Source organism: Echinops telfairi, unplaced genomic scaffold (genome assembly GCF_000313985.2).
Source record: "Echinops telfairi isolate 266 unplaced genomic scaffold, ASM31398v2 ScPeMD7_7424;HRSCAF=8462, whole genome shotgun sequence".
Taxonomy (NCBI): domain Eukaryota; kingdom Metazoa; phylum Chordata; class Mammalia; order Afrosoricida; family Tenrecidae; genus Echinops; species Echinops telfairi.
Window position 1 is genome coordinate 23,367,851 of NW_022111324.1, and position 21,437 is coordinate 23,389,287.

Here is a 21,437-nt window from a genome sequence, read left to right on the forward strand (position 1 = left end):
AAGAAAGCATGAATCAGCGTGTCAACATCCAGAAACTGCTAACCTGCACAATCAGACCAGCTGTCATCAGCAGAATAAATGGATGCCACCAGATCAAGAAAAGGGCAGGGCTTGAGTTTCTGACACACACCCCACCCCACGACATCCCTCAGCTCAGCTTCAGTGCTAACCCCACTGACTGCATGAACCCAGAGAGGCCAATGAAAAGTGATCAATTTCATGGCCAAGCATCAAAAAGTGCATCGATTGTCTCAGCTCCAAGGCCTATCTCCTTAAGGCTAAAGGAGGACCCCAGGGGGCTATTCAGTGTAGCTGGCAGGTTAATGTTTCACAGAGTGTACTAACTGGGGACTCTAGTAACCTCCACTGTGGTCTTGGTGTGGTGTCCGTGTTCTAACCTTGACCGAAACACTTTCCCTTTTACAGCTTCTGAAAAATGAGAGGAGCCCAACTCCTGATGATAAGAGTGTATGCATGGTAGACACGTGTTTTAATGTGCTTTATTCTTATGTGCATGAACGATTTTTCAATGAACAAGTAACACAAAACAGTATATGGTGTTAAAATCACATGTGTGTAACAGATAGTGCAAATAACAGAAGGCATTTCAAGCAATGATATTAATTGCTGTTTTAAACTTATTCGTGTGTTCAGTACTTTTGATTTCATTTTCTAACAATTCATTGTGCTTCATACACAGCAAATTAATTTTCTGTTTAAGAGTTCATACCCAGATTGTTCCTGGACATTGGTTGCCATCCCTGCAATGTACCATCACTCCCCACACCCCACCCCTGTGTTCCCCCACCCCCTGGCCAGTCATCTGGATTGCCTGCCCGCCCCTCCCAGCCTTCTCGTCTGTGCCTCTGGGCAGAGAGGTTGCTTGGGCTGCATGTGGTGGACGGGTGCAAGGAGCACATTCCCCACAGGCGTGAGTGTTTCTTTCACATGCCAACTATTGTTCTTCGCAGAGCCGGCCTCAGGGAATGGCTTTAGGTCCAGGTGAGAAAGGTGGCCTAGGGTAAACTGTCTTGGGGCCCCTCCAATTTCTATCACATGGGTATTTCTAGTCTTTATTTTTCAATTCATTTTAATTTGTGCTATATTTTCTATCCATTCTAACCAGGGCCTTCTTTTGTGCCCTGGTCAGAAAGGTGGGTGGCGTTCGCTGGAGCTAGAGGAGGATGTGGTTCCTGTGGTTCATGAGTCCTTTGGACTAATTGCTTCCTTGACTCTTTGGTTTTCTTCCCTTTACTTTCTGTTCGGAAAACACCAAAGCAGTATGGCCATTTGTGAGCTTTTAAAGCCCCAGACACGACTCGGCAGAGTAACATGCAGAACACTATCTGTATGAACTATGCTATGCCAATTGATCTAGCTGTCTACCGAGACTATAGGCGTCCACCTTCCAGCTCAGTAGCTGAGTTCCATGAGGTGTTTGGTTACATGTAAGAAGTTTCCTTAACTTTGCCCCTATGTGGACATACACGCAGCACACAGTCACAAAATATACATGATACATACAGCACAAAGAAGGAGTGTTTCTGAGGAATTAGCCACTGAAAACCTTATGGATATCCTCAAAGCATCATCAGAGACAGAAAACCTCATGATAAGAAGAACAGCCTTGTCATAAATAGCGCCAGAAGATGGGCCCCTCAGGTCAGAGGGCACTCAAAATAACATGGAAGTAGAGCTGCTTTCTCAGTGTAGGGTTGATGGTAATAATGCAGATGGAGTAAAGCCTGCAGGAATAAAGCCTTCGTTTCCTGGGGACTCAAAATTAGACGAAATAACAGCAAACATTAATTAATGACTGGAACTTGGAATATACAAAGTATGAATCTAGGGAAATTGGAAGCTGTCAAAGGTGAAGTGGAATGCATAAAGATCGACATTGTAGCCATTAGTGAGCTGCAGTGGACTGGTATTACCCATATGGGATCAGAAAATTGTCTCATAGTATTACTATGCCAGGAATGATTGATTAAAGAGGAAAGGCATCGCATTCATCAGTTTAAAAAGGGCATGTTAAGATCTACCAGTACTACTACCATTCAATGTACGCACCAACCACTACAGCTAGGGATGCAGACCTTAAAGAATTCTGCCAATGCTTTCGGTTAGAAATTGATCAAACATGTGATGAAGATGCCTTGATGATTATTGGTGATTGGAATGCAAAAGCTGGAAATAAAGAGCAAAGAACAATAGTTTGGAAATAAAGTCTTGCTGAGTGGAAATGAAGCTGGAGATCACATGTTAGAATTTTGCAAGACTAATGACTTGTTCATAGCAAGTACCTTTTTTCAGCAACACGAAAGGTGACTGCACACATGAACTTCTCCATATAGAATCCACAAAAATCAAATTGACTACAACTGTGGGAAGAGAAGATGGAGAAGCTCAATATCAACAGCCAAAAGGAGGCCAAGGACTGACTGTGAAACAGACTATCAGTTGTTCTTGTTTAAGTTCAGGTTGAAGCTAAAGAAAATTAAAACAAGTCCATGAGAGCCAAACTACGTTGAATATATCTCACCTGAATTTTAAGAACATTTCAAGAACAGATTAGATGCACTGAAGACTAATGCCAGAAGACCTGGTGAGCTGTGGGACGACATAAAAAACATCATTAAAAAGACAGGAAATAAAGAAAAGATACAAGTGCATGTCAGAAGAGAGACCTGAACTTTTCTCTTAATCACAGGATTGCTAAAGTAAATGGAAGAAATGATTATTTAAAAGAGCAGACAGAAAATTTGAAGAGACAGCTTGAGAACACAAACTAAAGTATTATAATGCAATGTAAAGACCTAGAGTTAGAAAACCAAAAAGGAAAATACTCTCAGAATATCTTAAACTGAAAAAACTCCAAAAAAAAAAATGCAAGCCTTAGGTTGTAATATTGAAAGAGTCTATCAGCAAAATATTGAATGATGCAGAAAGCAGCCAAAGAAGATGGAAAGAATATAGTCACTGTATGAAAAAGAACTAGTTGACATTCAACAATTCCAAGACATAGCATATAAGCCAGAACCAATTATATTGAATGTGTTAGTCTGGGTACTTTTGATAAACAAATCCACAGACTCAGATGTATAAGAGAGAGTTTTATGTAAAGGTTAAGTGCACATCAAAAAAACATCCCAACCCAGTGCTGCCCAAGCCCACAAGTCCAACATTGACCCATATGTCCAACACCAATCCACAAAGTCCTCCTCCATCTCACAAAACACACATGCTATGATGCTGACTGCAGGAGGAAAGCTGAATCAGTGAACATGTAAGCATCTCAATGCTGGCAGGGCTCTCCACATGGCTGCTCCAGCACCCAGCGCTGCATCGGGGTAGGTCCATGTGGCTTCTCCTCGGGGATATCTGGCAGGAAGAGAGCCTTGCCAGCTGAAGCAGGGAACGGCTAAGGCAGCTGCACCCTGGTGCGACCATCACAAAGCAAGAGACCTCGAAAGGCGAGGCTCACTGAGCCATTTATCCCTCCACCCTTCGATTAACCCTACATGTGTTTATCGGCCAGGTTGGCACAATAAACTAATTACCTCGCTGAAGAAACAAGTTCAAGCAGCACAGAACACATTAGCTGGAAACAAAGGTTGGGAGAAGTACAGTCAGAATGCTTCTTAGAGGAAAAGAGGGCGAGACTTCATTTTCACATACTTTCGACATGTTGTGGGGAGAGACTAGTCCCTGGAGAAAGATGTCATGCTTGGTAAGGAAAGCCCTTGACAAAGTGGAGTGACACAGTGGGTACATCAACGGGCTCAAACCTAAGAACAATTGTGAGATTGGTACAAGACCAGGCAGTGTTCTGTTGTACATAGAGTCATTATGTGTTGCACCTGGCTGGACAGCACCTAACAACAACAACATGCAGCACATGTATCTGAATACACCTGTGTTAGTCCGGGTAAACTAGGGAAGCGAAATTCATAGACACTCATATGTGTATAAGAAAGAGCTTTATATCAAGAGTAACTGTATATTAAGAAAACATCCCAGCCCAGTCCAGATGAAGTCCATTAGTCCGATATTAGCCCATATGCCCGATACCAGCATATAAATTCCTCTTCAGACTCACACAACACATGCGATGATGCTGAATGCAAGAAGATCACAGACCAGTGAGTGGAAAGTCTTGTGGATCCAGTGGTGATGGAAGCATCTCAGCACTGGTGTGGGTCTCCATGTGACTCCTTCAGCTCCAGGGCTCCGGATCCATCAGTGTAGCTCCATGTGGCTTGTCAACAGGAATGTCTCGCAGGGAGATTGTGTGTACCACCTCCAGGGAGGAAGACAGGGATTCCCAGTATCCTCAGGAGAAGGCCATGCCCACACACAATCATTGGCTGTCATCTGATTGATAGGCTAGGCTCTACCCCTTTGCAAGTTGACATATTATGTAACTGCCACAACATCTATATAGTCCCACAACCAAATTTATATTTGCATTCAGATATAGTCCTATCCAACCTTGCACATCTGGTTCACATATATATATCTACTCATGTACATGTCCACTCAAAAAATTATGTGTTATACTGATGTTGCAGGATTATATATCTTACAGTGATTACTGTAGTTGCCTGTTACTCTTGCATACCCTTTAGTCTCTTCTTGTTGATCACATTGTACTCATTGTGGATTTTCTTTCCCTTCATCAGTAATAACACATCGAGTCAGTTCCAACTCATAGGAATTCCATGTACCACACAGTGAAACACTGCCTCTTCTTTATCACTGGGGGCAGCTGGTGTTTTCTAACTGCTGACCCTGTAGTTAGTGACCCAATGCATTACCCACTGTGCCTCCCTAGGGAGGCAGATAGGTATCTGTTTTATCTAACCTGGCTTACATGTTTAAGAATACATATGTAAAAGAAAACAGTGCTATAATTAGAAAATTAATTAGACTATAAAGGTACGTTTGGACTTTTCAGATGGAGGGTGCTGCATGATTCACTTTAATGTGATTTTGAAAGAGGCTATATTCAGTACTAGATGGTCTCCTTTCAAATCATGGCCCTCCAGGATATGGACTGTGTGACCCTGAACCAGGCACACAGCCTCTCAATTCAAACCAACCCCGTCTATACTAAGCATAAGGACCGGTGATGCATTAGGCTGGTATACTTAAAAATACAAAGGTGGATGAGTAGTGCTTCTGACCTTGAGGGGTTAATAGTAACTCCCCCTGCCACACAAAGGGGTGGAGTGAGCTTCAGAACAAATAATGGGTGTGAGTGTTTATGCCATCCTATAAAGGCCTCTCCAGATGTAAACCAGAAATTGTTTGTGTTAACATTAACTTTGCACTATGAAAGGAGTATAAAAGAAATGTGAGGGTACATGGAAGAAGCCTTTACAACCTAGGCAGTGGGTAAATAAATTCAGTGTCTCCAATCTGAATCTCCAATCTCGGTGACAGAAAGAAAGGCCCATGTTCAATTGGATTCCATTGCACGACACACAACCCATCCCCCACCCCGGGATTACAGTGAGATGGCCAAGAGGAAACTGGTCCTGTGAGTCATCTGAGACCCAGGTCAAGCCTTTGGGTAGGCCTATCCTGTCCCAGAGCTCTTCATTTACATGTCGTTGTTAGGTGCCATCAAATTGGTTCTAATCCACAGCAACCCTATGCAAAACAGAACGAGACACCACCGAGTCCTGTGCTCCAGCCCATTCACATGGACCTCTGACACTCCTTTTTTGCTTAGGCTAGACTAGCGGCCCTTCCTGACAGAGACCTACTGCCTGTGGGGGCTGAGGGCATCGGAGTCTCTATGAATGATTCTCGGGTTCCAGGTATGTGGTGGAGCAGATGGGGGCACACAGACAAGGCATATAGGATAAGAAAAACGTCTAGGGAAAGGCTGCTTCTGGTGTATTATCATAGCCAACCTCATTTTGTTCATTCCTCCTTCCTCCAGTCTGTTGCCTAGAATCTAAGTGAAGGCCTGGAAGTCCAGCCATCATCTCTTGCCATCAGAATGAAGGGCATTCCCTCATTTAGCTGGGGTGACGGAGTACAGCACAGGAAGGAGTCTGGTACCCTCCGGCTCTGTGGAGCCCCTACCCTAAGCCTGACTGCTTCCTCCTCCAGGCTGCCCTGCTTGTGGGAGGGAAATAGACATCTGTCTTGACTTGGGGCTCAGATGACTCACAGGACCAGTTTCCTCTCTCTATTTATAGATCCCTTGGCCCCATTCTCCTCCATACCAACCATTTCCTCAAACACCCCACCCCTGTGGCTCCAAGATGGCTGTGGCAGCAGCCTAAGACCTCAAATGTTCAAGATCAACAGGAAGAACCAGAGGCTTTTGCCCAGGTTTAGTGTCATTCCATTGGCTTTCATTAGATCCTTCTTCCTTCCTTCACCCTTCCCTGATACCTCACGAATGGGGTTCATTCACTGGTGTGGCTCGGTTGCCGGTAGTGTCCCATGGATGTGCACTAACTCTGAGTAGGCAAGGGGTGGAGACTCAAGAGGACTGGAAATAGAGTGCCCATCAATCAACCAAGAGACAACACAGTGATGCTGCTCTCTGTGATGAGTAAGTCTATTCGGGTCCATCTCCTTTAATTCTCTACTGTTGTCCACACTGTGTTCCCTTCCACAGCTTGGTTCAGAAACCCTGCCTACACACACACCCATCTGACCTGGTCTCCAGCATGCCCACTCATGACCTCTGCCCACCCTCCACACTCCTATCAAGGACTTTTTCTGAACACAAATAGCCCTTGGAATCTCTCCTAGTTAAAGCCCATTCTGTGGGTAGGCAGACTGTGACCCACAGGCCAAGTCCAGGATACTACCTGCTTTTGTAAATGGACATGAGCTAAGGATGATTGTTAGATTTTTAAATGATTACCAAAAAGTCAAAAGATGAGTAATGCTGTGTGATAGAAATGATAGAAAGTGCAAACTCCCATGTCCATACATGATTGTATTGGAACACAGCCATCCGATGCCGATTGTCTTTGCACAGCAACAGCAGAACTGAGTAGTGATGTCCAGTAGTCTGGCTTGCAGAGCCTAAAATATGGATTAGCGGGTGAGTTTTCCAGCCCCGGCTCAAGCTCCTCCATCAGCTTTCCAGGACACCTCTTTGACCTGACACTCAGACGCAGGCACACTGCTCTCCTGAGTTGGTTCCTTGAATGCATCCCCCCACTCCCACCCCACCCCGTATACACCTGTGTTCTTGTCCTCTCATACCGACTCCTCTGCCTAAAACACCCTACTCTGAGCCCTTGGCTATCTGGTGAGCTGTTTCTCAGGACCCTCAAGCATCAACCCTGCTATAAACTGTTTCTCCTATCTTCGTTGTAACCTGTAGATAGGGGTCCTCAAACTACCGTCCGTGGGCCATATGCGGCCCGCCAAGGACATTTATCTGGCCCACCGGGTGTTTTTCCCCTTTTTGTTTTTTACTTCAAAATAAGATATGTGCAGTGTGCATAGGAATTTGTTCATAGTTTTTTTTTTAAACTATAGTCTGGCCCTCCAGCAGTCTGAGGGACAGTGAACTGGCCCCCTGTTTTAAAAGTTTGAGGACACCTGCTGTAGATGCTTCTGTCTTGGCTCTTTCAAAACAGTGTGGCCTCTGTATGCTTCCCTATGCCATATTTTCTACTAAATAAGTCTTTGGGAGTGTCCCAGCAGTATGTCTTGAAATCCTTCTACATTTAACCGCTGTCCTGGGCGTGGGGATGTATCCAGAGAACTCTCTTCTTTCTCATCCACAGTACCTGGATCTCTGTTCTGAATGTGGTGGGTATGCAATAAATGTCTGTTCAGCAGGGTCTTGGAAGCCACTTAAGAGCCAGGAATAGCTGCAAGTTGTCCCTCAGTAATCCATGACATCAGCTCTATAATATTTCACCCATTTTCTTTTTGGCTTTCTTTGTGCAGCAGGGGTGGAGGAGAGGGGCCGAAAGGGGAGGTTGATATTAGGCCTTGATTCCAGTTCAGTGATGCGGCGGTTGCTGCTGCTCCCTTGCTGCTCCAGTAATACTTAAGCAAACTGAATAGATAATAAAAGTGACTGTGGAGCACTTTGGGGATATGAAAAGGCACATTGTTTTGTTATTGTTAAGTGCCATTGAGCCTGTTCCAACTTATGGCAACTCCGTGTATAACAAAACAAACACTGCCTACCCCATCCGCCAGCCCACAGCTCTTGCTAATGTTGATACCTGTTGTTCAAATCTCTGTGTCCATCCATCTTATTGGGAGTCTTCCTCTTTTTCACTGACTCTCTGCATCACCAATCACAGTGTCCTCCAGGCACGAGTCGCTCAGGAGAACATGAAAACATGTCCAAAGTGCATGAGAGAAAGGCTATCATCCTCACCGTTTTTTTAAATTTTTTACTGTAAATTGGGTGATGGCTACAGAGGAACTCAACTTTCCTTTCAATGACACACACATGTTTAGTTTGCAGAGCCCGCAAAGCAGCATCTCTCATCCCATTTCCTGCCTGTGTTTCCCTTTCCAGTTTCCCTTCTTTCCAAACACTTTTGAACTTGTTTCCTTGGTTAAATGCTGCCCTTTTGGTCACAAATGGTTGCTTATTCAAAGAATGAGTGCCTCCCAGTTCATTTCTCTTATAGACGTGTCTCTTCTTTGGCTATGGAGCCCTGGTGGTGTAGTGGTTACATGTTGAGCTGCGAGCCATGGGGTCGGCAGTCCAAAATCACCAGGAGAAATTCGAGAGAAAGACTGGGCTTCTCCATAGAGCCAGGGGGTGAATTCAATGCCAAGCCTAAAGGATGGTTAATGGCTACAATCTCAAGGGTTCTATCAGTCTCTGTGTAATCAGTAAGCTTGGACTTTTTTATGATCTTGTATTTTGTTACACATTTTTCTCCCACTCTATACAGGGCCTTCTAGCGCAATTCCTTTCAGAGCAGTTGGTCATCTAGCCGGACCCCATCTAGTTCTTCTGGTCTCGGGATCTGGGGGCTGACAGTGACGTGGGTCACTATTTCATTGGACTCCTTGTTTCCCTGCATCTGCAAGCTTCTTCCATCTTCCTTACTCCAGACAGGGAGAGACCAATAATTGCCCTTTTGTGTTTCTAAAACTCCGTCCCCGTTCACCAGAGTAGGGTTCATCTTTAATTCTAAAGCGCTTCCTGGTTGTACTTCTTCCAAGATAAATGTGTTTACTTTTCTGATGGTCCCTGGTACAGTCGATCCTCTCTGCCCCCTCCATGACACAGAGACATCCATTCATCGTCATAGTCCTTCGTCATAGTCCGGCCCTTGCATTCCTGACTTTGTATTGGCCTTTTGCTTTCTTCGTGCATGATGTCCTTGAGGTCTTTAATGCATCAGCTCTAAATTCAGGTGGGATATAGTCAAGGCTGTACACAAGGCTCTTGTGGACTTCCTTCAAAGTTCCTCAGCTTCAACTTGAGATTGCACACCAACAATTGTGTCTGTGTCATAGTTGGCCCCTCACCATGTTTTGGCTGACGATACCGAGCTGCCCCATCGTCTCATTCCACAAAAGTAATCATCATGATTCCTGTGGGTTCCATCCAGTGAGGTCTATGTGTATATTTGATGTTTTTATTTTTGAAAAACAGTATTCCCATTGAATAAGTCATTGAGCTTGTACAATCACATGATCGTCTATCACGTGATCTTACCTGTTGTTTTGATCGCCAAGGCCACAAAGACATAGAAAAGTTAAATGAACACATGAGTAAGGTGTGGCATAAATTATGAAAATGTTCTACACTCAGCAAGGTCTACATCATTTTAGTTGGGAACTGCAGCATTACCAAATTTTAAATCTTTTCTTTGCCTTGAGACCCATGTCTCTGCTTCATTTGCTCTGCTTTAATTTTCTCTTAACTCCTCTTCTTCCCACCACCCTTTAGATGCTCAACCTGTTTGTGGCTGTCATCATGGACAACTTTGAGTATCTGACTCGAGACTCCTCCATCCTGGGACCTCACCACCTGGATGAGTTTGTCCGCATCTGGGCGGAGTACGACAGAGCTGCATGGTAGGTAGCCCTGTGGGCCACCCCAGGGGATGCAGATCCAGGGCCTCTGGAGTTCTCATTGGAAGAGGCTGGAATTCGAGCTTTCCAAATGTTTGCCTGTTGCAGAAGGATCGAAGATTCTTTTCAACCTTGCTCTGACGCCTCTGCTATCAAACCAGTTACCAAAAACTCACCCTTTTTAACTTCCTTAACCTGTTTACTTCTCCGGCAGGCCTTTCTCTTTCCTTAAGCAGCCCCCCACCACTCAGAGATCCCTCCGAGTGTTTGGCTGAGTCCTCAAGGGGCTTCCCATAAGCTCTCTTCTTCTCCGCCTGCCAGTCATTAGTGGACTCTCTGAGTCACCAGAGTTTGGCCAGCTGGACAATTGATCACCGTAGTTAGTGACATTAATATTTCATTTCATACGCTCAACAAATAGAATTTGAGATAACGGAATTGATACACATTTTTAAAAACAAGCACGTTTTTCTCCCACCTGCTCTGGTAATCACTTGGGTTTTATTGCATAGCATTGGACTAAATGGCAGGCATTTGCCGGTTAATTACCTTCCAAGTCTTTTCATTGTCCTGTTGTTCTGAAGGGATGATGTACTTCCTGGGCCTCAGAGCAAGAGTTGGCAAAACAGAACGTACAGACTAAATTTTCCCACTGCCACTTTTGAAGCAAGTTTCATTGTAATACCACCACACCCATTTGGGCTGCTCACCAAAAGGTCAACAGTTTGAGCCCACTAGCCACTCCATAGGAGAAAAACAGGCTTTCTTGAAAAGATTGAGCCCTGGGAACCAGCAGGGCAGTTTTACTCTGTCCTGAAGGGTCACTGTGCATCACAATCAGCTCTTTGGCAGTGCGCTTTGGTTTGTTTTTGGAATTTTATGGCTATTTAAGGAGCTCTTTCAAGAGCTCTAGTGGAGCCTTAGTGGCATGGTAGTGTTACGTATTGGGCTGCTAACCAGAAAGTCAGCAGTTCAAAGCCACCAGCCACTCTTCAGGAGAAAGAAGAGGCTTTCTACTCCCATAAAAAGTTAGTCTCAAAACTCACAGGGGTGGCTCTCCCCAGTGAGTTGCTACCACCAAGCATGGCCTTGATAGCAGTGAGTTGGATTTGGTTTTCTGAATAGCACAATGGGTTTCACTTTGGGCTGTTAACTCCAAGGTCAGCAGTTCATACTTCTCCAGGGGATAAAGATGAGGCTTTCCTACTCCCGTAAAGATTTACAGCTTCAGAAACCCAAAGGGGCGATTTTGACTCCTATGAGTCAGAATGGAGTCAATGCCAGTGAATTGTTTTATGACTACTCTACACAGGATTTAATAACAATGCCAAAGATAGTACAGTCCCAAGACTGCAAAATATTTACTATCTCAAACTCTTTAGAGAAGAAAAAAAAAACCTACCCCTTGCTTCTTGCAGTGGGGCAGCCTTTGGGCTCCCTCAGCTGAGGTCAGCGGGGGAGCTCTTAAGAACACGAACTCTACAGGAAATGTTCTGTCCCCGGTCCTCTTAGCTTTCGGATCTGAACTTTCCTGTGGGTCCGCTCTGTCTTCCCTCTGCAAGTACAGTACGTGCACAAAGACTACTCCCCTGGACAGGGACGGGCCATGCCGCTTCCTCCTGGAGCTACTTCCTCATCCAAAACTTCTCAAAACCCATCCTCCTGGGAGGCAGTGGAACCTGGATGGTGGCTCCAGGAACTGGAAAAGTGAAAGAGGAGTCCCCTTCTCCTCATTCAGGGAGACATAGGGCACGGAGCTCTCTGTTCTTTCCTGATGGTGGCAGCTCCACAACAGCTGCCCTTTCTGGGTGTACTTCGAAGTTGGCAGCCGACTGGGACAGCCATGGGCAGCGTTCTCCAGGGCGCTGCAGGTAGGCCTGAGGCCTTGGGCAGGTGACTTAACCACTCTGAGCTCCCTGCATCTGCCGGATGATGATAATGCCACCTACCTTTCAGGGTGTCTGTGAGAATTGTAGCTAATGCTTTATAGAGTAACCATTCTTTTCATGGACAGTGACCATGCGGGAATGCATGGAAAATCAACACCTACAAAACCTCATGGATGGCCATGAGCTTGGGAGCCTAAGGAAGGAGTTTTTGGTTCCTCCCAGAGAGGAGAAACCAGCTGCTACTAACGGAGTTCATTGCTCACCTCGGTCCACCCAGGTGCTATCAGCTCGCAGAAATGTTACCTTCCTGTGGTATCGGGTAATCTCTGTATTCAAATTCCATGTGCACTAGACCTCACCACTCACTTCAGCTTCTGGGACGAAATGATCCCATAAGCATTGATCATGAGACTCAGATGCGTGAACTGAGAAAGACCCGAAAGAAGAAGGAGAACCTTTTCTCGATCTGGTTTGAAATTCACAAACTAGTTCTGACTGAAGTCATTGGCTTTCTCTAGAAGATGGGGGAAGAGAACACCTGGCATAAGCCAGGTGAGCCAACGTATTCAAAAGGAAGACTGGTGGTAGATCGCAAAGCACACCAGCTCATCACCACTGCCGCCCACCCACTCCCCAGTCTCACTGCGAAAGAATGCATGGTCCAGTTACCTCGCAGGAATCGAGAGACTTTAGATGGACTGCTGAGCTGCCATTAAAGGCCAGGAGTATTCAACACCCAGATCAAGAAAAGACTAGAAAGAAGGCAAACCACTAGTCTAGAGATGGCTGCTGGCGAGAACCATATACTAGGAGATGGAGAGGCCAGGTGTAGGGTTGCCATTGGAAACCCTGCTCTGTACCAGGGTCCATTCAACCCAGCCTCTTGCACCCTTGGTCTGGCTTTTTCCTGCTGGGGCAGGTGCTTTCAGTCTCTGGCAGTGTTGTCAGCCCCCGATTCATGGCAGCCCCAGAGCAGAATGAATCACGGCACGATGCTGGCCATGCCCACCACTGAGTGCCGATCTGCAGGGCTTTCACTGGCTGATTTTTGGAAGTAGCGCGTCAGCCCTTTCTTCTAGTCTGTCTTGGTTGGGACGTCCAGTGAAACCCATTCAACCTCCCAGCACCCCCCAAGCCCTCTCTGACCAATGGGTGGTGGTGGCACAGGAGGTGCATTTGCTGGGAATTGAACCTTGGCCTCCTGCACGAAGTGTAAACAGGATCCCACAGAACTAGCATTGGCCACCCACCTCCCATCCACCCCCCATGAGTGGAAATGAGTGTACGGTTACTTCTGTCCCTCCCACAGGGAGCCAGAGGGGCTGGTAGAGTAGATCCCTTCCCTCCTGGAGTTCTGATGGGATTGGCTATCTGGCTCATGTACTGGGGCTGGAGGAGACAGTACATACATGCACCCTCCCTGGCTGCTCTGTGAACACAGATCCCAGCAGGCTCTTAGGGAGTAGAGAAACGCTTGCCCAAGCTAAGCCAGGGGTAAACCCGTCACAAAGAGAAACAGAGTCCTTTGCAAATCCCTTGGTGCCAACTGTGCTCTTTGCTAATCAGCCTAATGGGAAATTTGTCTCTCGCCGGCTCTCAGCAGAAAGACACTGACTTCCCACTGCCCCCGAGGAGTGGGGCTGAGTACCTGAATGCAGTCGGCGTCTGCCGAAAGCAAACAGGTCAGCAGTCCACTTCAGTCAGCCTGAAGTCCGCTCCTGACAGCTGTCAAAGCCACTGCGAATCGCCGTGCCTCGCTGCGTAGAGGCCACCTGTGAGCCAGTCCAAGTTCTGCTTCATCTAGCTCGATACAGAAGCCCAGGTGGTGCTCAGCCGTGAGCCCCACAGTCAGCAATTAGAACCCTTCACACTCCTCTTCCATTGAAAGATGTGGGAGCCTGCTTCCATAAAGAGTACAGCCTTGCAAACCCAACAGGCAGTTCTACTCGGTCCCGTTAGGGTTGCTCTGCGTCAGAATCAGCTTCATGGCACACAGCACTGCCGAGGCTCCATACATCTCTTGAGGCTCTTTGGGCACTGCCAAGTTCCCCTTGGCATTGGACGGGCTGTGGTTTCCTTAGACCATCGGGGGCAGTGCAGTTGGGCCCAACAGTGGTCTTCTGGTGCTTACTGTTCTCAGCCTCTCCTGGCCTGGCTGTACCCTTCATGGCTATGCTGACATTCCTTTCCCGCCTTCTCTGAGTGTCCTATTAACCCATGTGTGCTTCCTTTACAGCGGCAGGATCCCGTATAAGGATATGTACAAATTAGTGCGGGTGATCTCGCCTCCTCTGGGCCTGGGAGAGAACTGCCCCTACAGGGTGGCTTGCAAGGTTTGCCCCCCAGCCCCCAGCCGTGACCAGCGGTGGGGTGCAACACCCAACCCCTCCTGTGCTCTCCTGCGCCACCACCTCCGCGCTACACGAGGGCGCCTTCACGTTGCTTCCCTTTGAGTTTAAAGAGGTCCAAACACTCCCAGAACCAGCAGCTGTGACTTACAGAGGAGGGCCACGTGCGGGGGCAAGGCAGGAGGCAGAAACAGCTTCATAGTGAAGGTTGATGTCCTCTCTCTCTCTCTCTCTCTCACACACACACACACACACACACACACACACACACTTCACCCCACCCACCATAGTCTGTAGATTGTATGAGAGAACCAACCCTTCTCTAGAGAATACAGACATCGTCCCACCCCAGCAAAGAGTTCTGGTTTCCCTTCACTGGAGCTAAGCAATCCCTCATTTTTCAAATTTGCCTCATCACCCCACAAATAATAGACCGAGGTGTGGTCTAGACATCCTTCTGGGGGCTTTGGTCTGGAGTGATGTAGGATTTGGACAGAATAGGGGCGGAGGACAGTAAGGAACCTGTGAGTGTAAGTTCAAGAGGCATAGGTTTAGCATGGGAAGCATTGAGTAGCTCCGAGGACCTGGGAAGGCCTCCACAGACCAGAAAGGATGGCTGAGCAGACTCCCTTCCTCAGCGTTCTGCCATCGACTGTTGATAGAGCTGTGGGCTCTGCCCTATTTGCCAAACCACTGCTTGTATGTGAGACCAAGGACATTGTTCAGAGGCATACAGGACCCCCGCCCCTCCAGCTCTGCCTTACGTATCCCAGCAGCTCTGCTGTCCAAGGCACGCCAGCTAGATAAGAAAACTCCAGGTGCCGCAGGAGGAAGGTGTGGCCCCCATGGGGCATAGCAAAGGTCAGGCCGCTGGAAGAAGACCTAGGCCCAGGAAGGCTGCCAGTCTGGGCAGTGGGACAGAGCTGGCTTGGGACAGGGACACTGTGATTCCCATGCGCGGGAGGCTGAACAGCTGCCTCTGCTGAGACTCTTTAAACTCCACCCTGGTGAGACCTGCAGCCGCATGTGGGGCGAGCCCGGAGGACAGCATGGCATGTTAGAGGCTCTCCTTCCTCTAGGCTTTGGTCCTCGGTCCCCAGCATGCCATTGACCTGGTGCATGCTGGGGAATCCAGAGCACTCTTCGCAGAGCCAGGTGGAAGCAACTGGGCCGACTCTTGACCGGCACCCCCAGCCACACTCTCTATGCAAGCCGCTGCCTCCTGCTGCAAGCACACCACCGAGGGGGCGGGGATACACGGTGCTCCAGCTGGGGCTTCCGGGTAAGAGAAGGGCCTGACTTGCAGGCCAGCACCCCCAGTCCCAGCCGGGCCCGCAAATTCCCAGCCAAGGCCGGAGCACCGTCTATCTGGTTTATACCACTCGCGCACAGCCCTGGGAATTCAGACCCACCTTGTGTTGTACTGAGGACGGATGTCGTGAAGCCAGGGTCCTGCTTATCCAGGAGGAGAAAGCCAGGCTGGGTGACGGAGCACGTGGAGAGTCCGGGACGGAAAGGTTCCCGCCGGTGTTCCCGGGTCTGTGTGGGGTGTGATATAAACGTGCACCAGGATGGACTCACGTGTATGATCTGCCTTGATTAACAGGTCTCCTATTCTTCTCCTGTGTGTCCACCTTGTGTTTGTCTGCTCCTGTTTCCGTATCCTTTTGTTCGTTTGTTCTGCTCTCTGGGAATGCCTGTTCTCTCCTCCCTGTCTGCATCCTCCTCCCTACGCCCGCTCCTTGCCCTGCCGCCCCACCCTGGCCCCACTCGCCACCCCCATGAGCAGTGGCCGCATCCATTACACTGAGATGTATGAAATGCTGACTCTCATGTCACCACCGCTAGGCCTCGGCAAGAGATGTCCCCCCAAAGTGGCATATAAGGTAGACTACCCCTTCCTTTGTTCTGGGCTAGAGACCGGCAGGTTCTGGGGCCCGGTGTGGGGCGGCGCGTGGGCTGGGTGAGAGGCGGCGGGTGCTGCGGTCCACGGGGGAAGGTCCACAGGAAGGGCGAGGATGACGTTGACAAGTCATTCGGAGAACGGTTTGCAATATTGCTCCAAGCTCTTTTCCTCTCGACTGTGTTCTTCTGTGTCTCCACAAGCGTGTGGCTTGGCGTGAGGGGGCTTCTAGAGAGGAAGGGTCCCATGGCACATTGCTTTTAGAGGAGACAGAGTGGCGGCCTGTGGAGTGGCACACGGGGCCGACAGCCCGGCAGCTACCAGAATTGATAAAAAGAGCAGCATTTTCTCAACCAGATAAATTAAGGACATCCCTCTAAACAGGGGTCAAGACGGGTCACCCATGCCCTCCTCGATAGCATAGGAAGGAATAGGGCATAGGTTCCTGCCAAGTCTGAGAGAGGCGAGACAGGAGCTTGTCCAACCGCTCAGGAAAACAGCTTTCACCTCCATTCGCCCCGCTCCCTGACGCCCTCTGCAATACTCAGGTGAAAGGTGATGGTGGGCCCAAGTGACCTTTCGTCGTAGCTTCACCTCCTCGGCACAGCTGATCCATGGGCCTGGCATGGGAGCTACAGGTGGAGTCCCCAAAGCTTGCTCAGAGCAGCGTTGAGGATTGGGGGTCACCTGCATTGCGGTGCGCACAGTCTGGCTGCTTTGCCTCCACCCGTTAGTAACAGTTGATTCTCCTGGGTGTCAAATTGGCCCAGAACCCTCGAGTTCTTTCATTCACTGAGAAATACACCGAAGCCATGTTGCTGCTTCTCTAGGGGTTTAAAGCCATGGGAGAGATGGGGCTCAGATACCAACAATCAATGGGCTCTCCATGCTAAGAGACCTTGTCTGCAGACTTGGTTGGAGCGAGATGCCCCAGGGGCCATGAGAACACCGCCTCCCTTAGAGGAGACCCGTCCCTCCTGGCCAGGCTGGTGGTTCTGCCAGAGGACCTGCTGCTGCTCCCTCCCGGGTAGCCCCTCATTGTACGTGGGCCATCGAGGTCCCCCACCCATCCACCCCAATCCATGGCCCCTAGTGCACAGCTTAGGGGCTTGGCATGCTCTGTGATCAAGATGGCCACATCCAAAAGTGCCAGGTCTTGACATGGCCGAGGTCTTGGCATTCCTGGAATGTGGGTTGGTGGGAGGCAAGAGTATGGGGTTGAAGGGAAAAAGCCCCAGGAATTCCAAAAATGAGATCCGCTCTGGACCGTGGATTTGGCCATTTCCGTTGGTTACCTTACCTTGGGTGAAAGGAGCAAGGCCTGCCCACTCTGCCCCTGCCTTTGTCACCCTTCCTGCACTCCCCTCACTTTTGTTGGCCCATCCCCTTTCCCCGGGCCCCGTTTGCCTTCCCCTCTCCATCCTGCTCCACCTCATCCTCTGGGTGAGTTGGACTTCTGCATGTTCAACCACGTGTTGGCACATTTCATCTCTTTAAGACTCAAAAAGGGGGCACCAGGATGCATCTCTCAAGTCAGATGAACAAAGCAGAATCTCCCCCTCCCTTCGCTACCTCTCCCTCTGTGTTTTGGGGTGCACACAGACCGAGTGGAGATGTGGAGTGGCCTTGAACTGAGGAATAGAGCCACCTCCCAGAGCTGGCTCTTCCCCAGCCGCTTCTCTTAGCAATGCTCCCCATCCCTGTCAGACATTCTTAGGACGATGGGAGAGTCCTACAGAATGACTGGCCAGACCCGTTCCCTTGGAATTTGGAATCACTCCTTAGGACAAACAAAAGAGCAGCAAATGAGCCTTAAGTGAGGAATGGGGAGAGTGGTTCTGGGAGGCGGGTGGGGAATCCTTGCCCTTCTTTTTGGTCTGTGCATTTGACCTCTGCCCTTCGCATCCCCTCGCACCAAGGTGTCTGTCGATATGCTTTTCGCCTGCTGTTTCTGTTCTCTCTTGCACACAGAGACTGGTCCTGATGAATATGCCTGTCGCCGAGGACATGACTGTCCACTTCACCTCCACACTCATGGCTCTGATCCGGACAGCACTGGACATCAAGATTGCGAAAGGTAAACTTTGGAAGGAAGGAGGGGAGACATGTTGGCAGGGGAGGAGGGCAGGAGGTGGGATGGAATGATTTTGGAACAACTGGTGAAGGGTGGCGGGGCACGGAGATAGTTGGATTGCCACCTTCCTGGCTAAACACACCCCTGTTTGCTCACCTGGAATGCTTGAACGCTTACACCGAGAGCCTAGGTTTCACCATGGGGCCTCAATGACTGATCTGTGTCATTTCCTTCTGGTAAAACGAATGACTTGGATCCTCTCAAAGGCTCCTTTCAGCGTTCACGGTATATTTCCTTCCGTGTCTGGTACGCGGGACGCATCGTAGGAGCATTTGTATATTGAACAAGTGACTTCTAGTTCTGTTCTAGTCGATGGCTCCTTCCGTGGAGTCAGCCGCGCTCTGGTAGGCGCTGCCACGGGGCCATGGGGACCCTTTGCTCACCTGAATTCTCACTGAGGGGTTTCCGTGAGAAAGGGCTTGCCACTTCTAGATGGACCTGCAGCTTTCCTGCTCTTGCCACACCGAGAGCCCTTTTAAAATTATAGGCAGGGGGGTTGCCGCAGGCTCTCTACCTAGACCGAGGCAAGGGAGGCTTACTCCTGACCAAGTCATTTCCTCTCTGATATGTGGAGCACCTGGGAGGCTTTTGTTTACTTCGATCTTTTAACAGTTTGGTGAGTGAGTGAAGATTTACAGAGCAGACCATTAGTTTTCCCTTCCGGAGTTCATACGCGTTTCGTTTCTTGTCATTGAGTGCAATCCCCACCGCGTGCCCCATTGTCCTCACTTCCTCCCTGTGTGTCCGGTTTCCATTCCTCCTTCTGCACTCTGTCCTTGGGTAATTGCCGCCTCGTGATCTTCAATGCTTGATTAACCCAAGGTGTGTGTGCCTCACTGTGTTCTTGTTCCCTGCATGGGCCTGTCTGTTGTCTGGCCGGCCACGGAACCTCTGGGATGGGGTCCCACTGGCCCCTCATCTGACCCGCAAGCCTGCTCTGTGCACGAGTCTGATTTGCTTCTACACTTCCGAGAGGCTCTGAGAAGCTTGGTGAAAGCCGGTCTTGGTCTCAGGGCCTCAGCTCCCAGGAGCTGAGTCACGGGAAATGGAAGCCAAAGTCTGTTCTGCTCCTTCAGCAGAAAGACGTGGTATCGGAGAGCGCTGACACTGCTGCCAAGAATTCCTCTCAGCATTTGAGGTGCCATGCCGAGTCAGCACCTGTCCCCACCTGCTCCCTCGGCCGTTGCTATCTCTCTGTCTATCCCGTTTTATTTAGTTTTAACATATCTTCTTCTAGGTGGGGCGGACAGGCAGCAGCTGGATTCGGAGCTACAAAAGGAGACCTTGGCCATCTGGCCTCACCTGTCACAGAAGATGCTGGACCTGCTGGTGCCCATGCCCAAAGGTGCGAGGTCTCCTCCTGGGGAGCCTTGAGACTGGGGGCCCAGTACAGTAAGGCCACATCCTTTGAGGCATATGGAGTGAGCCAGGGGACAAGGAGTTGCTCTCTAATCCTGAGGAAATCAGAATGTCTCCAAGTGCTGGTCGTTATTAAAAGGAAAGCATGTTTAGCAGGAAGGTCCCTGTGGTGACAAAGGGACATGGTTGGGTGCATAGCTCTCTCCCCACCCGGCCCGGCAGCTCCCCATGCAGATGGCACAGGGGTGGTGTTCCATAGATAGGAACGCCTGGTCTCATAGAAGGAGGTACTTGGTCAGGTAGTCTCATCGTCACATTAGTCACCATCCTTGGGTGTCTGTGCCTGCTGCCCAATGCCCGAGGGCAGAGGGGGAGACCTATTCGCATCAGTCACTCAGTGCCCAGCATGGTACCAGACCATAGACACAGCGCGGGTGAATGCGTGTAGCCCGCCTGCTCACCACCGGGGTTCAGGCCTGTCCGGCATCCCTCTCCCTCGCACCTATCTTTCCCCCTGCTCACCATATGCCCCATTTGTGTTTTCAGCCTCAGACCTGACTGTGGGCAAAATCTATGCAGCCATGATGATCATGGACTACTACAAACAGAGTAAGGTGAAGAAGCAGAGGCAGCAGCTGGAGGAGCAGGTGAAGGCCCACTCCAGCACGGGGTCTGGGTGGGATATGACATTTGGTAGAGACACAGGGAGTTGTATGGGGCTCCTGCAGGGTCAGGCCCTCGCATCTCTGGGGTCCGGAGCCCTGCAGGAGCTCCGAGTCAGAAATACAGGGTGCTGGGCCCTGGAGCTTCCTAGCGATGTGTGGGATTGACCGTGGGCCCTGCCCTGCTGAAGCAAGGGCTCACGTGCTCAGTTGATAAAAGGTATCAGTCCTGAGGAAGTTTTAGGGGTGAGTGAGTGTCTATCAGGAACAGCTCAGAGAAACATCACCCGTGGTACGCCAGGGACTGTTAAGTTAGTGACTGCTTTGCTGCGTATGTGCTCACAGCGATGGCGTAAAGGTATCAGTCGTGATCCCAGGTGCTTCAACTAAGTGGTGCATCCATCCCACCAGCAGCACGCCCATGGTCATTTTTCCTTCTTCTCACCTTTTACCCAGAAAAATGCCCCTATGTTCCAGCGCATGGAGCCATCGTCTCTGCCGCAGGAGATCCTCGCCAATGCCAAAACCCTGCCCTATCTGCAGCAGGACACCGTGGCGGGCCTGTGAGTGTCACCAAGCCAAACCCATCCTTTCTCGGAGGTTGAGAAGACTTCCTTTTGTATCTTCTCAGCAGGTGCCAAAAGCAGGCTGACTAAGCATGTTTAGGACTGTGATCCCTTCTGGGGGCAGGGCGTGCCCGTGAAGAGGCAATGGGAGGAGCAGGGGGCTTCTTCGCCTGCTTAGCCATCGTTCCGCAGTGAAGAATGATCATTTCCCAGTCTGATTGTTTCTTGCTGCTTCCCTGCGCAGCAAGTTGTAGTAACTTGCTAGGACATCCAACTTGTTTGGTTTGGTTTTTGACATAGGCTTTTATTACATTTCGATTTTTTTTTAATATGGGCTCCAAAAGTACATGGGGGGAAAAAATCCCATTATCTTTTAGTTCCATCTTCCCAGGCACTTTTGTTTGAAGGCCCCTCATACCATTGTAGGAGTCGCCGAGTGGCATTAACTCAGAGTATGATTAATAAACTGTTGTTAATCAAAAGGCTGGCCGTTCAAGTTCACCCAGAGCCCCCTCAGAAGAAATGCCTGGCAATTTAC

The 21,437-nt window shown here is 49.2% G+C and overlaps 1 protein-coding gene across 1 annotated transcript in view; it reads left to right on the forward strand.

The window, feature by feature from the left end:
* The window catches only part of CACNA1E (calcium voltage-gated channel subunit alpha1 E), a 463,628-nt gene that overhangs the window by 421,239 nt on the left and 20,952 nt on the right, over positions 1–21,437 (forward strand). The window contains exons 39-44 of the mRNA XM_045297985.1: positions 9,914–10,041; positions 16,065–16,161; positions 18,150–18,255; positions 19,550–19,657; positions 20,218–20,318; positions 20,790–20,896. Coding sequence (XP_045153920.1) covers positions 9,914–10,041; positions 16,065–16,161; positions 18,150–18,255; positions 19,550–19,657; positions 20,218–20,318; positions 20,790–20,896 — 647 coding nt within the window. The remainder of the gene's footprint in view (positions 1–9,913; positions 10,042–16,064; positions 16,162–18,149; positions 18,256–19,549; positions 19,658–20,217; positions 20,319–20,789; positions 20,897–21,437) is intronic.